The 21,090-nt window shown below is 43.0% G+C and overlaps 1 protein-coding gene across 1 annotated transcript in view; it reads left to right on the top strand.

The window, feature by feature from the left end:
- The window catches only part of LOC124033248 (SH3 and multiple ankyrin repeat domains protein 2-like), a 209,048-nt gene that overhangs the window by 34,865 nt on the left and 153,093 nt on the right, over window positions 1-21,090 (top strand). The window contains exons 7-8 of the mRNA XM_046345236.1: window positions 9,609-9,725; window positions 15,732-15,809. Coding sequence (XP_046201192.1) covers window positions 9,609-9,725; window positions 15,732-15,809 — 195 coding nt within the window. The remainder of the gene's footprint in view (window positions 1-9,608; window positions 9,726-15,731; window positions 15,810-21,090) is intronic.

Here is a 21,090-nt window from a genome sequence, read left to right as displayed (position 1 = left end):
ACAGGCTCAGAGTTTTAAATGGTATTATAAACTGGGTGGTTCGAGCCCTGAATGCTGATTGGCTGACAGCCGTGGTATATCAGACCGTGTACCATTTGGCCAATATACCACAGTTAAGGGCAGTATCCAGCGATGCTTCGTGCATAAGAATCGTCCTTAGCCGTGGTATATTGGCCATATACCACACTTCCTCGTGCCTTATTGCTTAATTAAAGCGAAGAGCATCAGTTCATCTGCCACCAATGTGGTCTTCTCAGTGATTTAGAGACCCACTTTGAAGTAGCCATCACACTTAAAAAAAAAAAAACATTTAACCCAAGCCATCGCTATATGGACTCTCTTGAATAAGATATCTTCTAGTTGATTATAGATGTTAGCCTTTTGATAGACCTTGGAGAAACAAGCTTTCCTAGATCATCGGGGGCATAACAACAGTAAGATGCAGTATATTTTAAAGCTCAGCTCAGATGGTATTCTGACTGACATCTAGTGTAACAACAGTAAGATGCAGTATATTTTAAAGCTCAGCTCAGATGGTATTCTGACTGACATCTAGTGTGCAGATCAAGACACTGCATGGAATATGTGTATGGCTCCTGAGTGTGTCGTCTATTCAGTAGTTCCCAAACTTTTTATGTTCCCGTACCCCTTCAAACATTCAACCTCCAGCTGCGTACCCCCTCTAGCACCAGGGTCAGCGCACTCTCAAATGTTGTTTTTTGCCATCATTGTAAGCCTGCCACACACATACATTTTTTAAACATAGGAATGGGTGGGGGTTTTTGTCACGGGACCAGGGCACAAATAATAATAATACTCAATAATTGTACATATAAAACCTAATTTGAATAACTCACACAGGTTAATGAGAAGGGTGTGCTTGAAAGGATGCAGATACCTCTATGGTGTTGGATTGTATTGGAAAGAGTCTCAGTCTTAAATCATTTTCCACACACAGTCTGTGCCTGTATTTAGTTTTCATGCTAATGAGAGCCGAGAATCCACTCTCACATAGGTACGTGGTTGCAAAGGGCATCAGTGTCTTAACAGCGCAATTTGCCAAGGCAAGAAACTCTGAGCGAAGCCCTATCCAGAAATCTGGCAATGGCTTCTGATTAAATTCAATTGCACACTCAGCTCACTCAGGTGTTACGCCATATCATATTTGACATTGTCCGTAAGCTTGAGTTCATTGGCACACAAAAAATCATACAATGATGGAAAGACCTGTGTGTTCTCCTTGTTAATGCAGACAGAAAAGAGCTACAATTTCTTAATCATAGCCTCAATTTTGTCCTGCACTTTGAATATAGTTGCGTAGAGTCCCTGTAATCCTAGATTCAGATCATTCAGGCGAGAAAAAACATCACCCAGATAGGCCAGTGTGAGAAACTCTTCATCATGCAAGCGGTCAGACTAGTTTATTATTTTTTTTATTTTTTATTTCACCTTTATTTAACCAGGTAGGCTAGTTGAGAACAATTTCTCATTTGCCACTGCGACCTGGCCAAGATAAAGCATAGCAGTGTGAACAGACAACACAGAGGTACACATGGAGTAAACAATTAACAAGTCAATAACACAGTAGGAAAAAAGGGGAGTCTATATACATTGTGTGCAAAAGGCATGAGAAGGAAGGCGAATAATTACAATTTTGCAGATTAACACTGGAGTGATCATGTACAGGTAGAGATATTGGTGTGCAAAAGAGCAGAAAAGTAAATAAATAAAAACAGTATGGGGATGAGGTAGGTGAAAATGGGTGGGCTATTTACCAATAGACTATGTACAGCTGCAGCGATCGGTTTGCTGCTCAGCTGATGTTTGAAGTTGGTGAGGGAGATAAAAGTCTCCAACTTCAGCGATTTTTGCAATTCGTTCCAGTCACAGGCAGCAGAGAACTGGAACGAAAGGCGGCCAAATGAGGTGTTGGCTTTAGGGATGATCAGTGAGATACACCTGCTGGAGCGCGTGCTACGGATGGGTGTTGCCATCGTGACCAGTGAACTGAGATAAGGCGGAGCTTTACCTAACATGGACTTGTAGATGACCTGGAGCCAGTGGGTCTGGCGACGAATATGTAGCGAGGGCCAGCCGACTAGAGCATACAGGTCGCAGTGGTGGGTGGTATAAGGTGCTTTAGTGACAAAACGGATGGCACTGTGATAAACTGCATCCAGTTTGCTGAGTAGAGTGTTGGAAGCAATTTTGTAGATGACATCGCCGAAGTCGAGGATCGGTAGGATAGTCAGTTTTACTAGGGTAAGTTTGACGGCGTGAGTGAAGGAGGCTTTGTTGCGGAATAGAAAGCAGACTCTTGATTTGATTTTCGATTGGAGATGTTTGATATGAGTCTGGAAGGAGAGTTTACAGTCTAGCCAGACACCTAGGTACTTATAGATGTCCACATATTCAAGGTCGGAACCATCCAGACTGGTGATGCTGGTCAGGCGTGCGGGTGCAGGCAGCGAACGGTTGAAAAGCATGCATTTGGTTTTACTAGCGTTTAAGAGCAGTTGGAGGCCACGGAAGGAGTGTTGTATGGCATTGAAGCTCGTTTGGAGGTTAGATAGCACAGTGTCCAAGGACGGGCCGGAAGTATATAGAATGGTGTCGTCTGCGTAGAGGTGGATCAGGGAATCGCCCGCAGCAAGAGCAACATCATTGATATATACAGAGAAAATAGTCGGCCCGAGAATTGAACCCTGTGGCACCCCCATAGAGACTGCCAGAGGACCGGACAGCATGCCCTCCGATTTGACACACTGAACTCTGTCTGCAAAGTAATTGGTGAACCAGGCAAGGCAGTCATCCGCAAAACCGAGGCTACTGAGTCTGCCGATAAGAATATGGTGATTGACAGAGTCGAAAGCCTTGGCACGGTCGATGAAGACGGCTGCACAGTACTGTCTTTTATCGATGGCGGTTATGATATCGTTTAGTACCTTGAGCGTGGCTGAGGTGCACCCGTGACCGGCTCGGAAACCAGATTGCACAGCGGAGAAGGTACGGTGGGATTTGAGATGGTCAGTGACCTGTTTGTTGACTTGGCTTTTGAAGACCTTAGATAGGCAGGGCAGGATGGATATAGGTCTGTAACAGTTTGGGTCCAGGGTGTCACCCCCTTTGAAGAGGGGGATGACTGCGGCAGCTTTCCAATCCTTGGGGATCTCAGACGATATGAAAGAGAGGTTGAACAGGCTGGTAATAGGGGTTGCGACAATGGCGGCGGATAGTTTCAGAAATAGAGGGTCCAGATTGTCAAGCCCAGCTGATTTGTACGGGTCCAGGTTTTGCAGCTCTTTCAGAACATCTGCTATCTGGATTTGGGTAAAGGAGAACCTGGAGAGGCTTGGGCGAGTAGCTGCGGGGAGGGGCGGAGCTGTTGGCCGAGGTTGAAGTAGCCAGGCGGAAGACATGGCCAGCCGTTGAGAAATGCTTGTTGAAGTTTTCGATAATCATGGATTTATCGGTGGTGACCGTGTTACCTAGCCTCAGTGCAGTGGGCAGCTGGGAGGAGGTGCTCTTGTTCTCCATGGACTTCACAGTGTCCCAGAACTTTTTGGAGTTGGAGCTGCAGGATGCAAAGTTCTGCCTGAAGAAGCTGGCCTTAGCTTTCCTGACTGACTGCGTGTATTGGCTCCTGACTTCCCTGAACAGTTGCATATCGCGGGGACTATTCGATGCTATTGCAGTCCGCCACAGGATGTTTTTGTGCTGGTCGAGGGCAGTCAGGTCTGGAGTGAACCAAGGGCTGTATCTGTTCTTAGTTCTGCATTCTTTGAACGGAGCATGCTTATCTAAAATGGTGAGTAAGTTACTCTTAAATAATGACCAGGCATCCTCAACTGACGGGATGAGGTCAATGTCCTTCCAGGATACCCGGGCCAGGTCGATTAGAAAGGCCTGCTCACAGAAGTGTTTTAGGGAGCGTTTGACAGTGATGAGAGGTGGTCGTTTGACTGCAGCTCCGTAGCGGATACAGGCAATGAGGCAGTGATCACTGAGATCCTGGTTGAAGACAGCGGAGGTGTATTTGGAGGGCCAGTTGGTCAGGATGACGTATATGAGGGTGCCCTTGTTTACAGAGTTAGGGTTGTACCTGGTGGGTTCCTTGATGATTTGTGTGAGATTGAGGGCATCTAGCTTAGTTGTAGGACAGTCGGGGTGTTAAGCATATCCCAGTTTAGGTCACCTAACAGAACAAAATCTGAAGCTAGATGGGGGGCGATCAATTCACAAATGGTGTCCAGGGCACAGCTGGGAGCTGAGGGGGGTTGGTAGCAGGCGGCAACCGTGAGAGACTTATTTCTGGAGAGAGTAATTTTCAAAATTAGTAGTTCGAACTGTTTGGGTATGGACCTGGAAAGTATGACATTACTTTGCAGGCTATCTCTGCAGTAGACTGCAACTCCTCCCCCTTTGGCAGTTCTATCTTGACGGAAGATGTTATAGTTGGGTATGGAAATCTCTGAATTTTTGGTGGCCTTCCTGAGCCAGGATTCAGACACGGCAAGGACATCAGGGTTAGCAGAGTGTGCTAAAGCAGTGAGTAAAACAAACTTAGGGAGGAGGCTTCTGATGTTGACATGCATGAAACCAAGGCTTTTTCGGTCACAGAAGTCAACAAATGAGGGTGCCTGGGGACATGCAGGGCCTAGGTTTACCTCCACATCACCCGCGGAACAGAGAAGGAGTAGTATGAGGGTGCGGCTAAAGGCTATCAAAACTGGTCGCCTAGAGCGTTGGGGTCAGAGAATAAGAGGAGCAGGTTTCTGGGCATGGTAGAATATATTCAGGGCATAATGTGCAGACAGGGGTATGGTGGGGTGCGGGTACAGCGGAGGTAAGCCCAGGCATTGGGTGATGATGAGAGAGGTTGTATCTCTGGACATGCTGGTTGTAATGGGTGAGGTCACCGCATGTGTGGGGGGTGGGACAAAGGAGGTATCAGGGGTATGAAGAGTGGAACTAGGGGCTCCATTGTAAACTAAAACAATGATAACTAACCTGAACAACAGTATACAAGGCATATTGACATTTGAGAGAGACATACAGCGAGGCATACAGTAATCACATTTGTTGAATTGGGAGAGCTAGCTAAAACAGTAGGTGAGACAACAACAGCTAATCAGCTAGCACAACAACAGCAGGTAAAATGGCGTTGACTAGGCAGAGGGAGGGTCGGATTAACTACACACAGAGCCTGAGTGCGGCTGGGGCCGACAGATAAAACATAAACAAGCAGAATGGAGTACCGTGATTAATGGACAGTCCAGCATGCATCAGCTATGTAGCCAAGTGATCAGTGTCCAGGGGGCAGCGGTGGATGGGGCAGGGAAGCTGGACTGGCGAGTGTTATCCAGGTTAAAAAACTAACAATGACTAAATAGCTTGTAGCTAGTTAGCTGGTTAGCTTCTGGAGGTTCTTGAGTGTGTCCTAAATTTAAAAATAATAGCGATTCCGTATCCCATTGGGTGAGGCAGGTTACCGGAAGGTATAAACAAATTAAAAATCGAAAAGTGATAGAAAGTAAATATGGGTCCAGTGAGTGTTTGGGACGCGGCGATTCAGACGGTTAGCAGGCCTGTGCTAACAAGCTAACCGTTAGTAGGCCGGGGCTAAACAAGGTAGCAGTTAGCGGACCGGGGCTAAACAAGCTAGCAGTTAGCAGGCTGAATTAGCAAGCAAGGAGATAGCAAGGGCTAGAGAGTTGGCCTTTGGGGGACGTCGCGATGGGGTGAGTATGTTTATTCCTCTTCATGCGGTGACATCGATAGACCGGTCGTGGGTCCGGATATTGTAGCCCAGGAGTATGCTACTGTGGTAGCACAGGAGCTCTGGCCGGGCTAGCTTCAAGCTAAGCGGGTGGAAACGCTAGCCAGGAGTAATCATCCGGGGTTGCGGTTAGTTAGATAGCTAGTTGTGAAGATCCAGCTGAAAATGTTCCGTTTGCGGTGGGAATCCGGGGATAAAAAAAATAAAAAATGGGTCCGTTATGCTCTGGTTAGAGTCACGTTGTTCGAACTGGCGAGAGCTTTCCGAGCTAAAAGTTAGCTGATGACCGGTTAGCTGAAGACCGCTAGCAATGTTTTGCTGACTGATAGCTGGTAGTTAGCTGGCTAGCTTCAGTTGAGGGGTTCCCGATCCGAAGTAAATATAAATACTTTAGGAAAAATAGCTACATTGGGTGAGGCGGTTTGCAGGAGAGTATTTAGAAGTTGAGGTTTAGCAAAATGTTTTAAAAGATATGCGAAGAAAAATATGTAAAAACGAAGAAAAAAAACGATATATATGATATATACAAGGGACACAACATGACAAGACATCTTACTGCTACGCCATCTTGGAATTATGGTCAGTAAATAAACCTTTAAGCTCGTCTCTCAATTTAAAAAAAATATGTCAATACTTTGCCACTTGATAACCAGCGCACTTCTGTATGTTGTAAAAGCGTTACATTGTCGCCGCCCATATCATTGCATAATGCAGAAAATACATGAGAGTTCAGAGGCCTTGCTTTAACAAAATTAACCATTTTCACTGTAGTGTCCAAACGTCTTTCTGGCTGTCAGGCATTCCCTTTGCAGCAAGAGCCTCTTGGTGGATGCTGCAGTGTACCCAAGTGGCGTCGGGAGCAACTGCTTGCGCAAGCATTACCACTCTACTATGTCTCCCTGTCATGGCTTTTGCGCCATCAGTTCAGATACCAATACATCTTGACTACCAAAGTCCATTTGATGTCACAAAGCGGTCCAGTACTTTAAAAGTATTCTCTCCTGTTGTCCTGGTTTCCAATGGTTTGCAGAAGAGGATGTCTTTCTTAACCTCTTGGTCCTACCTGGCACGCAGGCGTCCCATCTAGAGCTCTGGAAATGCAAATGCGCTACGCTAAATGCTAATAGTATTAGTTAAAACTCAAACGTTCATTAAAATACACATGCAGGGTATTGAATTAAAGCTACACTCGTTGTGAATCCAGGCAACAAGTCAGATTTTTAAAATGCATTTCGGCGAAAGCATGAGAAGCTATTATCTGATAGCATGTAACACCCCAAAAGACCCGCAGGGGACGTAAACAAAATAATTAGCATAGTCGGCGCTACACAAACCGCACAAATAAAATATAAAACATTCATTACCTTTGACCATCTTCTTTGTTGGCACTCCTAGATGTCCCATAATCACTTTTGGGTCTTTTTTCGATTAAATCGGTCCATATATAGCCTAGATATCGATCTATGAAGACTGTGTGATAAACGGAAAAAAATAGCGTTTCATAACGTAACGTCATTTTTTAAAATTCAAAAAGTCGACTATAAACTTTCACAAAACACTTCGAAATACTTTTGTAATGCAACTTTAGGTATTAGTACACGTTAATAAGCGATAAAATTCATCAGGAGACGATGTCAATTCTATAGGTGTCTGTTTCGAAAAAATGTATTTTTATTTATTTTACCTTTATTTAACCAGGCAAGTCAGTTAAGAACATATTCTTATTTTCAATGACGGCCTGGGAACAGTGGGTTAACTGCCTGTTCAGGGGCAGAACGACAGAATTGTACCTTGTCAGCTCGGGGGTTTGAACTCGCAACCTTCCGGTTACTAGTCCAACGCTCTAACCACTAGGCTACGCTCGACCAAAACATCTGGTCGGAGACCGGAGGGAATCGATTCCCTTGATTCGGTTAGACCAAGAATCAATTGCGAATCAAATGACAAGACTCTAGACAACGTGTGGAAGCTGTAGGCACTGCAACCTCGGCCTCATTTAATTCGATTCACTTTGAACAACTCCTTGAAGTCGCGGATATTTATTTCCTTTTTCAGTGATCAGATATTCCTGCACTTTTCGATGAAACGCACGTTCTGTTATAGTCACAGCCGTGATTTAACCAGTTTTATAAACGTCTGAGTGTTTTCTATCCACACATACTAATCATATGCATATACTATATTCCTGGCCTGAATAGCAGGGCGCTGAAATGTTGCGCGATTTTTAACAGAATGTTCGAAAAAGTAGAGGATCGACTTAACAGGTTAATTGACCCCCCATTAACGTAACAGACATGACTCATCCAGCTGTAATCCATAGAATTCACTGGCTTGTATGCGAAGCAGTAATTGTTTCAAAACATCTCCTACCGTGTCACTGGGCGGCAGGTAGCCTAATGGTTAGAGTGTAGAGGCGGCAGGGTAGCCTAGTGGTTGGAGCGTTGGACTAGTAACGGGAAGGTTGCAAGATTGAATCTCTGAGCTGATAAGGTGAAAATCTGTCGGTCTGCCCCTGAACAAGACAGTTAACCCACTGTTCCTAGGCCGTCATTGAAAATAAGAATTTGTTCTTAACTGACTTGCCTAGATAAATAAATAAACTGATGTGTCGTGAAACAGTGTTGTTTGATGGAGACATTGTCTGTAATGTTTTTGTTGGCCTTTTCCCCCAGAATTGTCCCAGACATATCTGCGGCAGAAAGTCCTGCACAATAGTATGGGGCTTGCCCGTCCTAGCCAATTGGTAGCTCACCATATAAGATGCTTCTAGCCCCTTCTTATTAATGGTATCCTTTGCTTTCATACATTTCTTACTACTCGAAAGTCGTCTTTATTCTTGCTCAAAAACTCCTGTGGCTTATTTTTCAAATTGTCATGTTTCGTTTCTAAATGTCTGCGCAATACTGCGCAAAGGTTTTCCGCGAGAGAGTAACTGTTAATATGACCTGATGTTCATTATTTGACTAGGTTACCTGTATTTGACATTGTGTTGTTAATTTCGCTGAACACAGATGGTTTAATTTGATTTTTGGCAGGGAAACGAGGCTATTCAGGCGAGAAAAAAACCTCACCCAAATGTATAGCCCTGTTGGAAAATATAAATGGACTGTTTGAAAACGTAAAGAAAGTATTATTATTATAATTTAATTTGAATTTTAATCCCATTTTGATTTGGCGTACCCCCAATGGCATTGTACTTACTCCTGGGGGAATGTGTACCCCAGTTTGAGAATAACTGGTCTATATATCATCCACGTGAACACATACCAGAATAGACTTCTCTTGCCAATCAATGACTTTCTAAATGTTTGGTTGGTCATATTTTCTATGATTTTCCCGGGTTTGCCTTATGTAAGTTACTGTATGGATTGTTTCATTTTCTTTTGTTTTGACCTGGTCTTTGTGATGTCTTCTGTGTTTGTATTTCAGACGTGTAGATATGGACATTACTTGACATGGTCTCTGTGTTTGTGTGTCAGGCGTGTAGATATGGACATTACTTGACATGGTCTCTGTGTTTGTGTGTCAGGCGTGTAGAAATGGACAATATTTGACATGGTCTCTGTGTTTGTGTGTCAGGCGTGTAGATATGGACAATATTTGACATGGTCTCTGTGTTTGTGTGTCAGGCGTGTAGATATGGACAATATTTGACATGGTCTCTGTGTTTGTGTGTCAGGCGTGTAGATATGGACAATATTTGACATGGTCTCTGTGTTTGTGTGTCAGGCGTGTAGATATGGACAATATTTGACATGGTCTCTGTGTTTGTGTGTCAGGCGTGTAGATATGGACATTATTTGATATGGTCTCTGTGTTTGTGTGTCAGGCGTGTAGATATGGACATGTCCACCACCTGGAGCAGCTGTTGTTCTATGGAGCAGATATGGGTGTCATGAACGCCTCTGGAAACACGGCTCTACACATCTGTGCTCTATACAAAGAGGTAAGAGACCAGAGTTCAAATCATCAGAGCACCAGAGCACAAACCACTAGGGCGGCACATAGCCTAGTGGTTAAGAGCGTTTGGGCCAGTAACCCGAAAGGTTGTTGATTCGACTACCCAAGGTGAAAAATATGTCCATGTGCCTTTGTGCAAGGCACTGAACTCTAATTTGCTCCAGGGGCGCCTTACTGCTATGCCTGACCCTGTAAAACAACTAATTTCACTGCACATATCTGGTGTATGTAAAATAATCATCAGTCCATATACTGTACAGAGGGGCTTTATATTGTACCATCTACTGTACAAAGGGGCTTTATATTGTACCATCTACTGTACAGAGGGGCTTTATATTGTACCATCTACTGTACAGAGGGGCTTTATATTGTACCATCTACTGTACAAAGGGGCTTTATATTGTACCATCTACTGTACAAAGGGGCTTTATATTGTACCATCTACTGTACAAAGGGGCTTTATATTGTACCATCTACTGTACAAAGGGGCTTTATATTGTACCATATACTGTACAGAGGGGCTTTATATTGTACCATCTACTGTACAAAGGGGCTTTATATTGTACCATCTACTGTACAGAGGGGCTTTATATTGTACCATCTACTGTACAGAGGGGCTTTATATTGTACCATCTACTGTACAAAGGGGCTTTATATTGTACCATCAACTGTACAAAGGGGCTTTATATTGTACCATATACTGTACAGACGGGCTTTATATTGTACCATCTACTGTACAAAGGGGCTTTATATTGTACCATATACTGTACAGAGGGGCTTTATATTGTACCATCTACTGTACAAAGGGGCTTTATATTGTACCATCTACTGTACAGAGGGGCTTTATATTGTACCATCTACTGTACAGAGGGGCTTTATATTGTACCATCTACTGTACAGAGGGGCTTTATATTGTACCATATACTGTACAGACGGGCTTTATATTGTACCATCTACTGTACAAAGGGGCTTTATATTGTACCATATACTGTACAGAGGGGCTTTATATTGTACCATCTACTGTACAAAGGGGCTTTATATTGTACCATATACTGTACAGGGGGCTTTATATTGCACCATCTACTGTACAGAGGGGCTTTATATTGTACCATCTACTGTACAAAGGGGCTTTATATTGTACCATCAACTGTACAAAGGGGCTTTATATTGTACCATATACTGTACAGACGGGCTTTATATTGTACCATCTACTGTACAAAGGGGCTTTATATTGTACCATATACTGTACAGAGGGGCTTTATATTGTACCATCTACTGTACAAAGGGGCTTTATATTGTACCATCTACTGTACAGAGGGGCTTTATATTGTACCATCTACTGTACAAAGGGGCTTTATATTGTACCATATACTGTACAGACGGGCTTTATATTGTACCATCTACTGTACAAAGGGGCTTTATATTGTACCATATACTGTACAGAGGGGCTTTATATTGTACCATCTACTGTACAAAGGGGCTTTATATTGTACCATATACTGTACAGAGGGGCTTTATATTGCACCATCTACTGTACAGAGGGGCTTTAAAACTTTTTGTGTAATCATCGCCTGACACTAATTAGCATAACGCAATAGACAAATCTTCCTAGAAAATCTTCCTATTCATGAAAATCACAAGTGAAATATATTGGAACACAGCTTAGCCTTTTGTTAATCACCCTGTCATCTCAGATTTTCAAAATGTGCTTTACAGCCAAAGCTAGACAAGCATTTGTATAAGTTCATCACAGACTAGCATAGCATTATGCCTTGCTAGCAGCAGGCAACCTTGCCACGAAAATCAGAAAAGCAATCAAATTAAATCGTTTACCTTTGAACTTCAGATGTTTTCACTCACGAGACTCCCAGGGAGATTTTTTCCCAAAATATTCTTTTTATAGGCGAAATAGCTCCGTTTGTTCTTCACCTTTGGCTGAGAAATCGCCCGGAAATTGCAGTCACGAAAACGGCAAAAAATATTCCAAATTAGCGCCATAATATCGACAGAAGCATGGCAAACGTTGTTTATAATCAATCCTCAAGGTGTTTTTCTAATATCTATTTGATAATATATCCATCGGAACAATTATTTTTTCAGTAGGACCGATTGGAGTAATGGCGAGAGTCACCCTGGGAGCCATCATGTGACCACTAACGCAATGTAGCCGCCTACGGCTATTCTTCAACATAAATGCGTAAAACTACGTCACAATGCTGTAGACACCCTGGTGAATACGTAGAAAGTGTAAGCTCGTTGATGGTACATTCACAGCTCAATAGGGACTCATTGGAACGCAGCGCTTTCAAAATATGGGGCACTTCCAGATTGAATTTTTCTCAGGCTTTCGCCTGCAACATCAGTTCTGTTATACTCACAGACAATATCTTTACAGTTTTGGAAACGTTAGAGTGTTTTCTATCCAAAGCTGTCAATTATATGCATATTCTAGCATCTTGTCCTTGTCTTGATATACTAGTACATTGTATTGATATACTAGTACATTGTATTGGTATACTAGAACATTATGTCGATTTACCAGTACATTGTATTGGTGTACATTATAATGGTATACTAGTACTTTGTACTGGTTTACTAGTACATTGTATTTGTATACTAGTACATTAGGCCCATAGTAAACAGGGCTGTGGTTAAATCTGTTTGAATTTGGTCAAATCAGCAAGTATACCGATTGACTGAATTGAAATGGAATTGACCCCAATCTTGATTGTGTTATTAGCAAGGGGTCAATTACGATTAATAAATATCCTGTTGATTCTTCACATGGGTAAAGATTGACTGGATACACTGATGAGAATCAATATGAGGTGGACACATCCTGGGGAACACATCCCGGGGGAATACATCCTCAGGGAATACATCCTGAGAGAATACATCCTGGGGGAACACATCCCGGGGAACACATCCCGGGGGAATACATCCTGAGAGAATACATCCCGGGGGAACACATCCTCAGGGAATACATCCTGAGAGAATACATCCTGGGGGAACACATCCCGGGGAACACATCCCGGGGGAATACATCCTCAGGGAATACATCCTGAGAGAATACATCCTGGGGGAACACATCCCGGGGGAACACATCCCGGGGGAATACATCCTCAGGGAATACATCCTCAGGGAATACATCCTGAGAGAATACATCCCGGGGGAACACATCCCGGGGGAACACATCCTGAGGGAACACATCCCGGGGGAATACATCCTCAGGGAATACATCCTGAGAGAATACATCCCGGGGGAATACATCCTGAGAGAATACATCCCGGGGAACACATCCCGGGGGAACACATCCTGAGAGAACACATCCCGGGGAACTCATCCTGAGAGAATACATCCCGGGGAACACATCCTGAGAGAACACATCCCGGGGGAATACATCCTGAGAGAATACATCCCGGGGAACACATCCCGGGGGAACACATCCTGAGAGAATACATCCCGGGGAACACATCCCGGGGGAACACATCCTGAGAGAACACATCCCGGGGAACACATCCCGGGGGAACACATCCTGAGGGAACACATCCCGGGGGAATACATCCTCAGGGAATACATCCTGAGAGAATACATCCCAGGGGAACACATCCTGTCCTGAGGGAACACATCCCGGCGGAATACATCCTGAGGGAACACATCCTGAGGGAACACATCCTGGGGGAACACATCCTGGGGGAACACAAGACAATATGGTCTTAACATCAATGGCTATGATTTCTAGTTTAAAACCACAGTAATCAATATTTAGACGGCTCAATGTAGTTTAAATGTTAATGACAGTTTCCACTGTCATATGAATCCCAGAGCCAACAAGGCTCTTAACCCTAATTGCTCTTGGGTCGCTGTTAATAACGGCTGACCATGGCTGTGACCCCACTATACGAGGGTGATTAGGGGGAGTGGGAATATCGAATAAACACATGTCCATTTCACACATGGGTGTAATACACACTACATGTTTGAAACAGGACAAATACAAGCACTCACCAAATAATAATAATAATTATACACACACACATTTGTAAGATGGTGATTTGAACATGGGATGTGTGTGTGAGATATCTCTCCCGTTGTCTGTAGGGGTCACTGCTCCCATTAGCTATGGCATAGATCATTAAGCCTTTCTACACGCTGTGCTCTCTCTCCTACAATTATTCACACAGAGAGAGAGAGAGAGAACAAGAGAGAGAGAGAGAGAGAGAGAGCAAGAGAGAGAGAGAGAGAGAGCAAGAGCAAGAGAGAGAGAGAGAGCAAGAGAGAGAGAGAGAGAGAGAGAGAGAGAGAGAGAGAGAGAGAGAGAGAGAGAGAGAGAGAGAGAGAGAGAGAGAGACAGGGAGGGATAACTTCCTCTCTCTGGGTTTGCTGTTGTGTAATCTCTTCCCTCGACTGCTCTGCTCCTACAGGCTGGGTTTATTTCCCTGGCTTACTGATTAGATGCCCTTTTGCATGACAGCTTTAGTGTGATCTAATGACTACAATGACAGCCACTAGGAGGAATGAACTTCACTGATTTAACCTTTTTGAATATCAGTCTGATTTGTGTGGGTTGGGGCTTGTACACGTAATATTATTATTGTAGATATCTGCCACATACTAGTGGCAGTAGAATTTAATAAGAGCAAGTAGGAGGAGGATGAGCTCGAACATTGTTGTGTGTGTGTGTGTGTGTGTGTGTGTGTGTGTGTGTGTGTGTGTGTGTGTGTGTGTGTGTGTGTGTGTGTGTGTGTGTGTGTGTGTGTGTGTGTGTGTGTGTGTGTGTGTGTGTGTGTGTGTGTGTGTGTGTGTGTGTGTGTGTGTGTGTGTGTGTGTGTGTGTGTGTGTGTGTGTGTGTGTGTGTGTGTGTGTGTGTGTGTGTGTGTGTGTGTGTGTGTGTGTGTGTGTGTGTGTGTGCAGGCACTGTGTGTATGTATGTGTGTATGAGCAAGCACTGTTTGTGCATGGGCGTGTGCGTGCGTGTGTACCTGAATGTATGTGTGTGTGTGGGCCCGCGCGCCTGTATGTGTGTGTTCACATGCACGTGAATGTGTGTGTGTGTTTGTAGTGGTGTTTCCGTGGGTGGGCTGCTGAATCCAGCTAACAGCAGGCTGAGGCGGGCTGCAGTGCCACAGACAGTTACCAGAGGCTGATTCTCTCTTGATTTTCTCACCGAGCTTCACACTACATGTTTTCACTGCACTGAGATCCTTTCTGGAAAGCTGAGGGAGAGGCCTTGCTTTACCTGGAACATAGACAAGGCATCATCAGACTGTACCTGGAACATAGACAAGGCATCATCAGACTTTACCTGGAACATAGACAAGGCATCATCAGACACACAGGACAGGGTGAGCTCTAGCTCCAGCAATGATACGTTCTGGAATGTTCTGGAATCAATTAAGTTCCAGAATGTTCTGGATTAGTTGATGGAATGTTTAGTTCTGGAATGTTCTAGAATCGGTGCTAGATTAGTTGATGGAATGTTCAGTTCTGGAATGTTCTAGAATCAGAGCTAGAATAGTTGATGCAATGTTCAGTTCTGGAATGTTCTAGAATCACTTAAGTTATAGAATGGCCTGGAATCAGTTCTAGATTAGTTGATGGAATGTTCAGTTCTGGAATGTTCTAGAATTGGTGCTAGATCAGTTGATGGAATGCTTGATCAAGATGGTTTTCTGGTTTTCTCTCTCGTTAAAGGGGTTCAGAGAATTACAGAGTAATAACAAACAGTAGCAGGCAGCAGAGAGAGAGAGAGAGAAAGAGCGAGAGAGAGAGAGAAAGGGGACAGAGAGGGAGACAAAGAGGCAGATAGAGAGGGAGAGAGAGAGGGATCTTCCTCACTTGCTTTGGCAATGTTAACATATGTTTCCCATGCCAATAAAGCCCCTTGAATTGAATTGACAGAGAGGGAGACAGTAAGAGCAATGGCGTTGAAATAAATGAGGTCCTGGTCTTACTCTGTTCCCCCTTCTCTTTTCCTTTGGTCCTCCCTAAGGAACACTGTGCCAGAGTACTGCTTGTTCGTGGTGCCAACAAGGAAGTGAAGAACTACAGAAGCCAAACTCCATTCCAGGTATGGACTGACTGACACCTCTAACATTTACTGCTCACAGTACAGGCTTGCTGTAAAACGTAGATCACTACATTCCATTCTCCATACTAGCATGCCACTTGCAATGCATACCCAATCCATTGCTTCGTTCTTCAAAGTGGTATGGTATAAAACGGTCATTCATTAAGCTTCTCAGATTAATTACATCAGTAGAGAGCTACATGTGTAGTATTTTAATTTGAGCCAGTTTTCGAAAGCAGGAAAATAATCCTGTAACAACAGGAAATGTGAATTATTATGTGGATTATAATTAATGGACATTTTTTTTGTAGGGGTTGATACATTTTTCTTTAGGGGCAAATCAAGTCTGACATTTTAAAGTGGAAATGACCAACTTTACAAGCCTTTTTAAACCTTGAATACACTACAAGTTTGCATTTCTCAGCAACAAAAGAGATTCTACATCTGTAGTGTAGTATGTGATACCTTTAGATGATTGTAGTGGTGAAGCTTCATAACATTGCAACCCTTCCTTTTGTTTCTTTGCAGTAGTATTTTGGCAAGCAGATCAGTCTCCATCTGTGTGTTTTCAGTCAAGTCTTGTTCACGTGTGGTTTTAAAAGGGAAAAGCAAGATGGTACACACAGAATGAGCGTATTTTTAGGTTGTAAAACAAAGCTGTTTAAGAGTCAATGGTTCCTTATTTGGCAAGCTTTTATGTAAGACATCCCTCTCTCTGAACAAACAGTCAATGGTTCTGGGAGAAATGTTCATGTTTATATGCATGTGTCAGCATTCCACAGTGTTCTGAACTCCAACTACCAATTAGTCATAATGGAGGTGTGATGCATTTAGGGGGTTGAAGTCAGAAGGGGTATGGATACTGAATAGCTTCCTAGCTGTAGTTGACTATATTTTCTCCTTTTCCTATTCATCATCCCTACCCTGTTAACCATCATCTTTTAATGCAGATCATTTCATATCCTACCAATAATTAAACTGTGAATTCACACAAATTGTTTTGACCCATTTTTTTATTGGCAGCAGGCCTACACAGCTGCTATTTAAATAACACGGCGAAATAACAACTACTGCACGAGGTTCATTATTATCAAGCACATAAATCATTTTTATTCTGTGCGAGTCTCCCTTTATGACGTGTTTATGGTTCAAAGTTGAACATCTTCCACCAAATCTCATCTTTACCTCCTCATGCTCTCGTAGCAGTCTGACATCTAAACTCCTCTGCTTTAGTCTGAGCTCCTCAGTTACTCTAAACTCCTCTGCTTTAGTCTGAGCTCCTCAGTTACTCTAAACTCCTCTGCTTTAGTCTGAGCTCCTCAGTTACTCTAAACTCCTCTGCTTTAGTCTGAACTCCTCAGTTACTCTAAACTCCTCTGCTTTAGTCTGAGCTCCTCAGTTACTCTAAACTCCTCTGCTTTAGTCTGAACTCCTCAGTTACTCTAAACTCCTCTGCTTTAGTCTGAGCTCCTCAGTTACTCTAAACTCCTCTGCTTTAGTCTGAGCTCCTCAGTTACTCTAAACTCCTCTGCTTTAGTCTGAACTCCTCAGTTACTCTAAACTCCTCTGCTTTAGTCGGAGCTCCTCAGTTACTCTAAACTCCTCTGCTTTAGTCTGAACTCCTCCTCTAAAGTTACTCTAAACTCCTCTGCTTTAGTCTGAGCTCCTCAGTTACTCTAAACTCCTCTGCTTTAGTCTGAGCTCCTCAGTTACTCTAAACTCCTCTGCTTTAGTCTGAACTCCTCAGTTACTCTAAACTCCTCTGCTTTAGTCTGAGCTCCTCAGTTACTCTAAACTCCTCTGCTTTAGTCTGAACTCCTCAGTTACTCTAAACTCCTCTGCTTTAGTCTGAACTCCTCAGTTACTCTAAACTCCTCTGCTTTAGTCTGAACTCCTCAGTTACTCTAAAATCCTCTGCTTTAGTCTGAGCTCCTCAGTTACTCTAAACTCCTCTGCTTTAGTCTGAACTCCTCAGTTACTCTAAACTCCTCTGCTTTAGTCTGAACTCCTCAATTACTCTAAACTCCTCTGCTTTAGTCTGAACTCCTCAGTTACTCTAAAATCCTCTGCTTTAGTCTGAGCTCCTCAGTTACTCTAAACTCCTCTGCTTTAGTCTGAACTCCTCAGTTACTCTAAACTCCTCTGCTTTAGTCTGAACTCCTCAGTTACTCTAAACTCCTCTGCTTTAGTCTGAACTCCTCAGTTACTCTAAAATCCTCTGCTTTAGTCTGAGCTCCTCAGTTACTCTAAACTCCTTTGCTTTAGTCTGATCCCCAGCTGAGCCAACTGTCTTCTCTTGCATCATGTAGGAGTCAGTGGAGTGATGCTGTTTATATAATGTACACTTCCACTGAGTGCTGATGCATCCTCTAATTCTCTCTATTATTCATCCATCCCTTCACACTTAAAATACTTAAAATAAAATGATGTTTCCTGCCTCAATTACTCTTTAATTACAGCTCATTTGAAGGGGGCCATAAACCGCATTCACCTCATCCAATCAAATTCTGATTAAGTTTGCCCAGTTAGGCAGCCATCTGCTGACTGATGGTGGCAAATTAAGTGCTGAGACTCAGCATGTGCCCTAAATGCACCCTATTCCCTATATAGTGCACTATGGGCCCTGGTCACAAGTAGTGCACTATAGAGGGAATAGAGTGCCATTTGTGATATACACACTGATTCAGAGGAAATTGGAGCACTTCAATTTGTGCTCCTCTTTCCTGACCCACTTTCATCCCAACATCACATCCTGTCTCACTTCTAGTACACCCAGACATCATACTTCACCTGACCTCAGTATGGTTAGGGACCAGGTAAACCTTCCCTGGCTCAAATCCTTCCTTCCTCATGCCCCTCTCTACTTCTCTCTCTCTCTCTCTCTCTCTCTCTCTCTCTCTCTCTCTCTCTCTCTCTCTCTCTCTCTCTCTCTCTCTCTCTCTCTTTCAATTCAATTTCAATTCAAGGGGCTTTATTGGCATTGGAAACATTTGTGACTCACTACCTGGATTCGGTCTTATGTAGCAAAATTTGAAATGGTGTTTTTTACATTGGATAAAAGTAGAGACTCAGAGCTGCAGAATGGTATTGTATACATTGCATTTTAGCTAATGAGCCAGCCAGCTACCATTATCTTGTTAAACAACAATGAACGTCTTGCCAAAATCATGTCGTTACTACCCTGCATGAATCTGCTGCGAGCTAACCAACCAGGTTCAATGTTAGTTAGCTACCATTAGGCTATAACTAGAAAGCAAGTGGATCTGGGATACGAATAATAACTTCATACACATAACGTTAGCTAGGGAGCCAGCCAGCTAATGTTAGCTAGCTAGCTAACAGTATGTTTTAGTTTGAAATCAAATCCACTTTCTGTCAAAATTAGAAATGTGTAATATCTGAAAATATACCTAGCTAAAGCTAGACTATCTTACCCGTTTAAATCATTATGCATGTTGGACGCGTCTCCCTGTCACGGATGCCTTGCCACGATTGCCCTTAATTTGAAGATGTAATCCGGAGACAGGGGTTTTCTCCATCTCTTTAGCAACATACTGTAATTACACTGATTTCAAAACTCGATCCTCCAGAAGGTGGAGAGTAACATTTATGCAGCTCCACCCCACAATGCTTTTTTTAAAGCCACGTTCGACAGGATTACCAACACAGATTGACCAGCTGAAACAGACAGAAGCCCTCTATATGGCAGACCAAGATCATCTCTCGGCATGTCAAACCCACTCATTATCTCAGCCAATCATGGCCAGTGTGAAGGTTGCTGACTTTTTCTGTGTCTTAATGAACAAGGCTCGTAATTTAACAATATTATTGCACACAAATTTGTTATTAAGGCACATGAAAGTTCCCATGTTCCTTCCAGAAGGCATTTCTGCCCAAAAACACATTTAAAAATGTTTTATTCAAAAAACTTTAAAATGGCTCTCCTGTGGAGTCGTGACGACATACGCCTAGTTTCCTGAAACGGGTCACATATGTTTACATTGCCAAAGCAAGTGAAATGGATAAACAAAAATGAAATAAACATAAAAAGAATAAAGACATTTCAAATGTCATATTATGTCTATATACAGTGTTGTAAAGTAAAAATGGGAAAATAAATAAATGTAAGCAGTTGATGTTATTCTTCAATAACACAGACCCCAAAGCAAATTAGGGGGAGAAAAATACATGAATTCATAGAAAACAAATCATAGTTGTTATGCTGGAAAGCGGATGGTAGATGTTTATTCTTCCCTGTTCTCAGTGTTTTCTCTGCTGAACAAAGAGAAAGGATGTAGTTTATACCCAAGCTTAGCCTGTGGTTGACCAATTAGAATTCCTTGCAGAAAAATTATCCCATTTCAGGCTCAATGTATAGACAATTTGGTCCAATGAGAACTTGCCGCATGTAGCTGTGAGTCCAGGACTGGAACCCCTTCATAGACTCTAAACAGATACTGAACTGAAAAACGACCCATGTCCGTGACCCATTAATCTTCAGTTCCCCATTACTCGAAAAATATCCATTGATCGTTTATTCCCCGCATTGTGTATTTATCTTTGAATATTCTTACATAAACATAAATATGGGTTGTATTTACAATGGTGTTTGTTCTTCACTGGTTGCCCTTTTCTTGCGGCAACAGGACACAAATATTGCTGCTGTGATGGCACACTGTGAAGTGTCACCCAGTAGATATGGGAGATTATCAAAATTGGGTTTGTTTTCGAGTTATCTGTGGGTCTGTGTAATCTGAGGGAAATATGTGTCTCTAATATGGTCATATATTGGGCAGGAGGTTAGGAAGTGCAGCTCAGTTTCCATCTCATTTTGTGGGCAGTGTGCACATAGCCTGTCTTCCTTTGAGAGTCATGTCTGTCTACGGCAGCCTTTCTCAATAGCAAGGCTAAGCTCACTGAGTCTGTACATAGTCAAAGCTTTCCTTAAATTTGGGTCAGTCACAGTGGTCAGGTATTCTGCCACTGTGTACTCTCTGTTCAGGGCCAAATAGCATTCTAGTTTGCTCTGTTTAAAAAAAAAAATTTCTTTCCAATGTTTCAAGTAATTATCTTTTTGTTTTCTCATGATTTGCTTGGGTCTAATTGTGCTGCTGTCCTGGGGCTCTATGGGGTGTGTTTATGTTTGTGAACAGAGACCCAGGACCAGCTTGCTTAGGGGACTCTTCTCCAGGTTCATCTTTCTGTAGGTGATGGCTTTGTTATGGAAGGTTTGGGAATTGCTTCCTTTTAGGTGGTTGTAGAATTTAACGTCTCTTTTCTG

Source organism: Oncorhynchus gorbuscha, linkage group LG01 (genome assembly GCF_021184085.1).
Source record: "Oncorhynchus gorbuscha isolate QuinsamMale2020 ecotype Even-year linkage group LG01, OgorEven_v1.0, whole genome shotgun sequence".
NCBI lineage: Eukaryota > Metazoa > Chordata > Actinopteri > Salmoniformes > Salmonidae > Oncorhynchus > Oncorhynchus gorbuscha.
Note: the sequence above shows the minus strand (reverse complement) of the source record. Positions and strands in the feature narration are given on the sequence as shown.